Source organism: Arachis stenosperma, chromosome 8 (genome assembly GCF_014773155.1).
Source record: "Arachis stenosperma cultivar V10309 chromosome 8, arast.V10309.gnm1.PFL2, whole genome shotgun sequence".
Classification (NCBI taxonomy): domain Eukaryota; kingdom Viridiplantae; phylum Streptophyta; class Magnoliopsida; order Fabales; family Fabaceae; genus Arachis; species Arachis stenosperma.
In genome coordinates, this window is record NC_080384.1 from 43,140,769 (window position 1) to 43,151,827 (window position 11,059).

Genomic DNA, 11,059 nt, shown 5'->3' on the forward strand with positions numbered 1-11,059 from the left:
ATCTAAGATAAAGAAAATATAATGTTGTAAAGGAAGTTCATGCAACTAAGCATTATTCATCTAAGTCAATGAACAATTAACCAGCAGGATTATTATCTTCCAATGCAACAAAATTATAAGGATTATGGCCTTGATGTTGCCCTCAGTTAAGCAAATATCTTGATTGATACCATTATTAGCATCATCCACAAATTTTAGTAGAACATCTACAAGATCTGCATTTGAATCGTGATCACCACCTTGGCCTTCTTCATCATTTTTGTGGTCATTGATGAAATAACTCTCAAGCTTAGGTCCCAAACTATTTACAAGCCGAATCCATTTGGAAGAACGAAACAACTCTCCTATGTCAAAATTTGCCTAGGTCCCAAAATTAAATGAACATTGAAACATACAATAACACATTATTTTATTAAACTTAATATTCATAATTTTTTGGAAAAGTATAGGATACTAATATACTATCTGCTAACTTATTACCAATAATAATTAATTAGTATTTTTTAAACATATGTATAAAGAGACACATCCAGAAAATACATCTATAAAGACACTTTCATGAGACACACACATAAAAAATATTTTTATTAGACACATCCACAAATACACTTTCATTAACTACAGTCATAAACAAGAGTTGGCAAAAGTTGGCAAATATGTTATTGGTAACGTAGCAGGATTGTAATTTTTTATATGTAATATTTATAATTATGTGTTTATATTATTTAAAATTATACATATTTCAATAATAATTAAAGAATACAAAATAAAAAATAAATACATTAAAAAAAAACAAATTATAATTTACTTTAGTTCTCAATGTTTGTAATATTGTGTAGTTTCTTTTTGCAACTTGTAACGAACAACAGAATTAAATAACTAATTCTTCTGAATTAATTAGTTGCATGTGAAGCATACCAATGCAATTTAATTAACTATATGTGCTGGTTACATTTGTTATATACATAATAATAGCAGTTTTACAAAAGCAAGTAGTTAAATTAATAAGCATCTATCCCTTTATGGCTAATTGTGGGGTTGGTTTGTTATGTACATTACATTTTATAAATACAACCAAAAAAATCGATAGGCATATTGCATTTAAGAATTGTAGATTGTAATAATCGAGTCTCAGCTACAGAAGATGATGATTTCCAAGAATAATAATGTTGTGGGTTTCCAAGTTTTGTTATTTCTCATATTGTGTTTGGGTGTGGTGAATTCAGCAAAGTTTAGGTACCCATCAGTTTTTAATTTCGGTGACTCGAATTCGGATACAGGTGGACAAGCAACTTTGATGGGCATGCAATTTCCCCCCGCTCCAAAAGGAAACTTCAAAGTTTCTGGAAGATGGAGTAATGGCGGTCTCATTCTTGACTTTCTAAGTAATTAACATTTTCTTCATATCTATTTAAAACTTACATTCCTACTATTAATTACTATAATCATAATAGTTGCTTAGATAAGTTATAGGCATGAAAATTGAATAATGGTAAGATTTTTCTTTTTTTTTTTTTTGCTTTTTTGTGTTGATGAAAATAATTTCAGTGCAAATAATAAAAATATCATATAAATGTCAAAAAACAAAGTTAAGATACTCTTACAAAAATGCCGTTATTTAAAAAAAAAAATCAAATAACAAACACACACACGTTCTCTCCATTAAGCACATTTATACAATATAAAATTTTTATTGATTGCTCATTGAATTCTAACTAATTGTTTATGCCAACTTGAACCCTTTTTTAAAATTGACATCAATAAGAAATCACTAATATTTTTATGGTGTGAACTTCTTCTTACTGGCTGGTTGCAGAAAAGAGACCAATTAAGAATCTATTTATCTATTTATAGTCAACAATTAAGATGAGTAGTCAACAATTTAGTTATTATAGTTATTGAATTCATCTTTATTCCAGAATTCGCTTATTTATATACATTTATGATTTTGAATTCGCACTGGATTCTCTCTAGTGGAAAAAAATTAGATAATATCTAATGTTAAATTTAATCTTTTATTATTCTCTCTCATATTTATTTTTGGTCTCATTTATAGAATTAAAGATGAGAGACACTTTATTTTCTCAAGTGTTAAAAAAATTGAAGAGAATTTATTTCTCGTACTTTTGTATCCATAATTCAAATAATTTATATTTTAAATTTAATGTTGAGTTTTGTCATAATTATACAATAAAAGTTATTTAAAATGTCTGAATCTGTTATATATTGTCTTTCATTTCCTTTGTTTTTTAGCATATTGTTATAGAATATATATAATTAGAACTTGTCTTATTTAATATCTATTGATTATTGTTAAAATTAATAAATATTAAATAAAATAAATTTTAATTATTTTTTATTATTTTTTTTGTTATATATATATATATATATATATATATATATATATATATATATATATATATATATATATATATAAACAAATTATTCTAAACTTACTCAGAGTTTCTTTTACTAATAATAGTTATTTGTTTTCCTTTTATGGTTGTTTACAGTGAAAAAGATGTGGTTGCCAGCCCTCAATCCATATCTATATTCACTAGGTTTGCCAAATTTCAGTAAGGGCTGCAATTTTGCAGCAGCAGGTTCAACTATCCTTAAACCCACTGATATAAATGTTACTCCCTTGAATTTAGAGACTCAAGTGTCTCAATTCCTTCTATTCAAAGCTCGAGCTCTTCAATTAGTTTCTAAAGGTACTTGTTTTCATCAACCATTTGCACAACTAATGAATTTACTATTTAATTATTTGATGCATTTATTCATATTTAATTATATTTGTCTCGAACTCTCGATAATAATGATTTAGATAAGAAACTCAAGAAGTACTTACCAAATGAGGATGCTTTCAAAAAGGGGTTGTACATGATTGACATTGGTCAAAACGATCTTTCTCTAGCATTTAAAAGCAACAAAACATTGGATCAAGTTCTTGCTTCAATTCCAAACATCATTGGATTATTTGAAACTGCAATAACGGTTTGTCTCAAACAATATCTACTAAAAAAACTAATTAATTCTGCTAGAGAGACAACGAAAAATCTAAACAACTTATGAAAATGGTTTGTTTGATACAGAAATTGTATGAAAATGGTGCTAGAAATTTTTGGATACACAACACGGGTCCACTTGGATGTTTGGCTGTGAATGTTGCCAAATTTGAAAGTGATCCTTCAAAGCTTGACAAACATGGATGCGTTATTTCATATAACGAAGCTGCTACCACATTCAACCTACAACTCCGTAATCTTTGCGACAAATTCCAGCTCCAATATCCCAATGCAACCGTGACACATGTTGATATCTTTGCTATAAAATTAAACCTCATTACAAACTATTCTAAACTTGGTTAGTATCTCTTTCTTCATAGCAATATTCTATAGATTATCGAATAAATCATTGTATTATGTGTATACTAAAAATCAATCACTAATTAAATAAATCTAAATATAATACATATTAAAAATATAAAATATATATTAAAAAATATGTAAACAATATACATATTTATACACAATATATAATTTAGTGTTGATTTTTATTGTATACATAATATTTTTATAAAAAATTTAAAGGTCAATTTACTATATATTCATCAAAATTAAAATTGAATTAATTTGATAAAATTGCCCTTAAACTAACCCATTTTTTTTTATAAATATCAAGTTCTTTTTATGATTTAAAATTTTCATAATCACAAATAATAATTCATTTTTTATTGACTTAAAATGCGTCAAATTCAACTGCAAATATAGGGCTTTAGTAATTAATAAAAGCTAAGGTAATTTATTTTTGTGCATATATATTTATTTGCAGGGTTTAGGGAACCAATAAAGAGTTGTTGTGGAAGTGGAGGAAAACTGAATGTTGAAGTTAGTTGTGGTTTAGCAAAGATGTTGAACAATGGAAGCATAATGATGGGATTGCCTTGCTCTAATATGGATGACTACGTAAGCTGGGATGGTATTCATTACACTGATGCTGCAAATAATTATGTCGCTTCACAAATTCTTAGTGGAAAATACTTTAATTGTGCTCCTTTCTAACCCAAAAGTCTTTCTCTTTTAAAGGACAAGTTTTCGTTGTCCAATTTGTATGCTACAAACCATTATTTAATTATGTATACTAATATCTAGTGAAAGAAGCAGTTGATTAATAACCTTGAATGACAGTCACATACACTCTTATTTTTATGCTTTTAAAGATTGATTGTTAACATGTAACAAAGTATGGGTGATAATGTTCTAGGATTGTAAGATAATTAATAATTACATTCAAGACGATTCATGATACTGAGTAAACTATTCACCATCTTTTATATATATCAGTGCTGCAGGCTGAGTTAAAATTAATAAATAAACAAATAAAATAAAATATTCTCTATTCCAAATTTCTTAGTGAGCTTGGACTCTTGGAGGTAATTTGATGCTATAAAGTATAAGCTAAGGTAATAATACATATATATATGATACATAAGTAACGAATGAATGAATGGTACATAAATTAGGATCAGTTTGAATTTGGATGCAATCCTAAAGATTCATTGATAGTTGCGGATATTGGGGAGGAATTGGAAGGAAGTGGAATCTCGACATTTGAGAGATAAGGTTGATTGGACCAAAATCAGTAATAAAAGGAGAAGATAATTGGGCCAATTAAATAAAACCCAACAAACCTCTAAAGACAAAATGTCATTGTATTTAAATTAGAAATTTGGCCAGACCGTGATTTTGGACCGCGTATGAGAGGAGTCGGATCAGGAGTGAAGACCAGGTCGGTTGATAGATTTTTTTCTTCCTCTCAAGCACGCACAGCATCTTTCAAACAGCAACGGGTGAAGGGGCAAAGTTGTCTTTGTTGCAGTGCCGACTTTCACTGCCATTATAAAAAACGGGCACAAGAAGTTGCACCCTTCTTTGTAGAATTTGCTGTCGACTCCAAACTGCCTTAGTGATGTCATCAAACAGCAAATCAGTGAATTTGAAAGGTTGCCAGTGGAGGTACACAGACAAATCGGGCAACAACCGGATAAGGACAAGCAAGTCTTAAGGGGATATGATGGTGGATCTTTATCATCTCGTCAGAAAATTTCGGCTGAGGTTGGTCCTTTTTACAGTACAATTATTTTATAGATTATTTAGATTTAAGCTTTTTATTTTGAAATATTAGAGGGGCCTCTAATAAATTGGCCGGGTTCATAGTAAAGAGTTAGTGAATAAATTTCACCCTATTTTTTTTATTTTGTTTGAAACACATATTCCTTTCAAGAGGATGAAATCTTTTTGGAATAATCTAGGTTATCAAGGTGTTGGTGTTGTTGAGGCTAATGTCTTAGGAGGGGTGTCTGGATTATTTGATATGAGGTTATTGGGAGAAGATTCACTTGGTACAAGAAGGTGAGAGGTGGGGTGCAGGTGGCTAAGAAATTTGATAGAGCAGTCATCAACCAGGATTAGTGACTAATATTTCCGGAGGCTTATATTGAGGTTTTGGCGCTCCTTCACTCTGATCATTGCCCGTTGTTCACTAGGTGCAAGATGGCAGAGAGGGCTACCAAGGCCCATTGCCTATTCAGATTCCAGGCTGCATGGATGACTCATCTTCTTTTTAGAAATGTTGTTCATACAATTTGGAATAAGGGAGCTCTAAATGTGGTCAAATGTTTGTTGGGGGCTCAGAAAGATGCAACTAGTTTCAATAAAAAAGATTTTTGGCAACATTTTTGTTAAGAAAAGGGAGCTAGAGAGTCTTTTGAATGACGTTCAGATTACTCTGGATAGTCGGGAGGATCAACAGCTTAGGATCAAAGAGCAAATTTTGCATCAGGAACTGAATTCTATCCTTCTTCAAGAAGAGATGTCGTGGTACCAAAAATCTAGAGAACAGTGGGTGAGATGTGGAGACAGAAATACAAAATTTTTTCATCTGCAAACAGTTATCAGGCGAAAGAGGAACAAGATTCATGAGTTATTTTTGGAGGATGGATCTTGGGCCACGGAGACTTTGACTTTAGAAACGGTGACAAATTCTTACTTTAAAAAATTCTTTTCTACAAGGGAGGATATTGACTTGGATGCCATCGGGCCTTTTTCCTACCCATCCTTGGTACTAAGGCTCGTCAAAAGCTAGTGGAACCAATGATGTCTGAAGAGTTTAAAAGAGCTGTGATGACCATGAGTTCGTTTAAAGCCCTAAGGCCAGATGGATTTCAAGCAATTTTTCACAAAGAATTTTAGGATTCTCTTAGAAATAATGTGTGTGGACTGATCAAGCGAGCCTTTGAGGGTGAGCCAATGAATGCGGCTATTTTTTATACTCTCATTATTCAAATTCCTAAAGTGGAAGTTCCCTCTTCCTTACGGAAATTTCTTCCTATTAGTTTATCTAATGTAATTTATAAAATTGTTACAAAGGTTCTAGTTAACAGATTCAGAACTTTTCTGTTGGAGATCATTGGTCCTTTACAAGGTGGGTTCATTCTAGGGAGATGAACCATAGAGAATATTATCATTACTCAGGAGATTATGCACTTCATGAGGAACACTAAATCTCGAAAAGGGACCATGGTGTTCAAAATTGACTTGGAAAAAGCTTATGACAGGGTAGACTGGCATTTTTTGGAAGCTACTTTGGTCTGATTTGGGTTTCCAAAGGCTACCCTTAATGTTATATTAAATTGTGTGACTTTTTCTTCGCTGCCAGTTTCGCGAAATGGGAACATGCTCCAAAATTTCAATCCAAAGAGAGGGTTGAGCAAGGAGATCCCATGTCTCCATACTTATTTATACTTTGTATGAAAATGCTTGTCTGCTTTATCTCTCATAGAGTTTTCCATGGTTCGTGGAATCCGATAGCAGTTTCTAGAAATTAAACGGACATCGACTCTCTCATTTGATATTTGTAGATGACCTCTTGCTTTTTTGTAAAGCATCAAAAGCTCAGTAATAGAGGTTATGCATTTCCTAGACTTGTTTTCTAGAGCGTCAGGTTTGAAGGTAAATCTTTATAAGTCGAAGGCCCAGTATTCCAAGAGAATATTGGAGAGGAGGAATAAGGTTCTCTCAAGGGTCTCTAACATTCGGTTCTGCAATGATTTGGGTAAATACTTGGGAATTAACATTGGTCATGCCAGAGCTTCCAGAAGGACAGCTTAGGAGATTATTGAAAAAATTTCGAGAAAGCTCTCCAGTTGGAAACGATGCCTGCTGAATAAGGCAGGGAGGTTTTGTCTTGTCAAATCGGTTATGGCCTCTATCCCAGTTTATGACATACAAATTTCTCTTCTCCCGAAGTATGCATGTAATAAAATTGATTCTTTGAAAGCAACCGGAAAAGGGCTACCTCTGGTTAGGTGGGAGATTGCCGTAACTCCTAAAAGGACAAGAGGATTGGATATTAGGGATACTTCCTGTGCTAACATGGCGCCTCTAGAAAAATTAGTATGAGATTGTCTAAATAATAGCAAGAAGTTGTGGGTGCAAGTTCTGAAGCATAAATATCTCAAAAATCAATTTGGTATAAGCGAAAATAGTAGAAATTCTTCATCGGCTACCTGGAAGAACATTGTTAGTGCCTATGAGTATCTCAAGGAAGGACTTCATTGGAATGTTGGAGATGTCCACAAATTAGTTTGGTATGATGAATGGACTCTTTTTGGTAAGCTTAGCAACCTTGTTCCTTATGTGCATATTTCTAAATCAGATTTCATAGTGGCTGACTTATGAAAAGAGGTATCTTGGGCAGTTGATAGTCTTACCACATCTATTCCACATGAGATTAAGCAGTTTATTTGTGGTCTGAGATATCCTAGTTCGACTGAGTTGGAGTCACGGTGGGAGTGGTATCTTGCAGCAATAAAAAAGTATAGTGCAAGGGAGGATTATAGATGGTTATTAGAGAAAACCTTGTATTGGAATGCCAATAGCAATTGGAACTGGATGTGGAATACTAACATTCCAAAGAAGTTCAAATTCACTATGTGGCTTGGCTTATATGATACTCTATCGACTGAGACCTTTCGATTCAAGCGGTATTTAGCTTCTTCAAATATGTGTAAGAGATGTAACAAGGTGCAGGAAACAATGGAACATTGCCTTAGAGATCGTGAACGATCAAAGGCAATTTGGCATATGTTGGATCCTGGTATTCTGGACTCGACGGCTGGTACTGCTCTGGAAGAGTGGTTTTGGAAGGCCTTGGCTAACAATGAGGCGTCTTTTGGTGCAGGGCTTTGGTGGGTATGGAGACATAGGTGCAATGACATTCAATATTGATAACCTTTGGACAGACTACAAGGTTGTTGCCTTGGCCAGAATTACCGCCAAGGACTTACAGGTTTATAGAAATCGAAACTATGCCTTTAAATCTCTCCAAAATCGCCTGTGCTGGAAACTACCGGCAGACAATAGTTTTAAAGTTAATTGTGATGCAAGCTTGTATCTAGATTCAAATGTAGCGGAATTCAGGTGTATTATTAGAGATTCTAAAGGTGGTTGGATCTCGAGCTGCTCTGATAGTATTTTCCCTGATCTATTATCATATATGAATTATTTGCTGCTTGAAGGGAGTTGGTTTTAGTTTGGAATTACGGTTTGAGGGATATTATATGTGAAACAGATTGCCTTGACATTACAAGTGGGTATTCATCTGAATTAATAGATTTGGTTCACAAGATTTAGGAACTTTTATCTCGATCTTAGCTTGTTCACTTTGAGTGAGTGTCCCAAGAATCAAATAGAGCTGCGAATTGGATGGCTAGATATGGTGTCAAGAGTAACTCTAATAATATTATTTGGTCTGAGCCTTGTGTTGATCTCCAACAAATCATCTGCTCAAATATAGGATAGTGTTTGCTTTGTTTCTTTGCATGTTTAGACAAAAAAAAAAAGATTAATTTTATACAATTTCTTAAGATTTATTAAATAAATAGATGAAGAAGTAGATGAATTGAATTAACTCAATTAACTAAATAAGTAAATGAACGAATATTTGTTATTGGTTTAGTTAATTCAATGAATTTCTTTTGTTTATTGTGACTATCTTAATGAGTTCAATAGTAATATAATGACTAATGAGTGATAAATTGTTAATAATTGATGAGATTAAAAGTTATATTAGATTTTGATTGCTGTAGTATTTTAAATTTAGAAGATATTTTAAAGTTTATATTTGATTATAATCATATTTCAACTGTTTATTTATAATTTATTATTTTATTATAAAATTTTTTTTCAGTTGAACCACAATTAAATGGATTAGACCAATAAATCAGTGAATTAATAGTTAGAATAGTTTGATGACAGGTCCGATTTTCAGAACTTTGGTCATTCCATTAGTAATAAATAACGAAAAGGTTAAGTACGATTTTGGTCCCTAAAGTATAGGTCAAAAACTTTTTTCGTTCCCAACCTTTTTTTTACATACAAAATGGTTCCTAAAGTTTAACTTGGTTTTAAATTTTTGGCAGCGAAAACAAGGTGGATCATGGATAACTTCTTCTTTTTCTTCCTTTCTCCTTTCTTCTTTCTTTCTTCGTTCGCATGAGCATAAACACTCTCTTTCTTTTATTTTTTGTAATTTTATAATTTTTTTGTTATGAATAATTTAGTCTAAAAATTTAAAATTTAAGTAAAAAAATTATTTTAAAACTTAATTTTAAATTTTAAAGACGATTTTGTGGGTAAATCACAATAATAAACCAAGGGGAGAAAAATTTTACACAAATCCGCCAAATCAAAATCTGCTTCGTGAATACACCAATGCACATTTATATGTAGTTCGAACCAACTTGATTCGAACTCCATTTCTACATAATTCGAACCTATTCACAAACACATGCACACACTAATTCGAACCAAATAGGTTCGAATTATACACAATACACACGCACACACTAATTCGAACAGCTTGGTTCGAATTACACACATAGTAATTTCTATGCTGTTAAAAAATTAATAATTTATTAAAAAAAATTTATTAAAAAAATTAATAATTTAAAAATAAAAAATATATATTTTATTTCATACATTAAAAAAAGCTAACAAAATATTTAATTATGAGACTTCTTTAAAATATTTGTGATCTATCAATTCGAATTCCATACAATACTCTTTTGTCCATTTTTAATAGCTCATGAATATTTTTTAATAAATTTATTTAAATTATACTACAAAAAATATTTTATCCTATGCAAAACAATTTAAAAAAATGGCTTAAAAAATGTTAGGACTACTATACAAATTTGTAATGTTCTAATAACTTAGGTAAATACATCCATGTACTCAAATTTTAAATAAAATACTCTACATAGTCAATAATAATTTATAAATGAAAGAAAATATTTTATTCCATACAAAATAATAAAAAATATATTTTATTCTAATACAAAAAAATTTTAAAAAAATGGCTTAAAAAATGTTATGAGTACTATAAAAGTTTGTAATATTCTAGTGATTTAGGTAAATACATAATAAAAATATTTTTTATTTAAGATCTAAATTATTATTGACTATGTAGAGTATTTCTATAATGATCTAAGTCAACCATATATTACAAATTTTTATAGTACTCCTAAATTATATGGTGATTCGAATCACCATGTATTACAAATTCGTAAAAATTTGTAATATCCTAATGACTTAGGACATTAAAGAAATACTCTACATAGTCAATAATGATTTAGATTTTAAAGAAAAAATATTTTTATCATGTATTTACCTAAATCACTAGAATATTACAAATATTTATAGTACTCGTAACATTTTTTAAGCCATTTTTTAAAAAATTTTTTGTATTAAAATAAAATATATTTTTTAATTATTTTGTATGGAATAAAATATTTTCTTTCATTTCTAAATTATTATTGACTATGTAGAGTATTTAATTTAAAATTTGAGTACATGGATGTATTTACCTAAGTTATTAGAACATTACAAATTTGTATAGTAGTCCTAACATTTTTTAAACCATTTTTTAAAATTATTTTGCATAGGATAAAATATTTTTTGTAGTATAATTTAAATAAATTTATTAAAAAATATTC

General features: G+C 30.5%; 1 protein-coding gene across 1 annotated transcript; it reads left to right on the plus strand.

The window, feature by feature from the left end:
- Positions 1–1,144: 1,144 nt before the first annotated feature.
- Positions 1,145–8,291, plus strand: LOC130946023 (GDSL esterase/lipase At1g54790-like). Its single transcript, XM_057874705.1, has 8 exons — positions 1,145–1,385; positions 2,514–2,714; positions 2,828–2,997; positions 3,096–3,366; positions 3,835–4,050; positions 5,315–5,414; positions 7,541–7,674; positions 7,762–8,291. Exons 1-8 carry the CDS (start codon positions 1,145–1,147, stop codon positions 8,289–8,291), a joined length of 1,863 nt encoding a protein of 620 aa, XP_057730688.1.
- Positions 8,292–11,059: the final 2,768 nt, after the last annotated feature.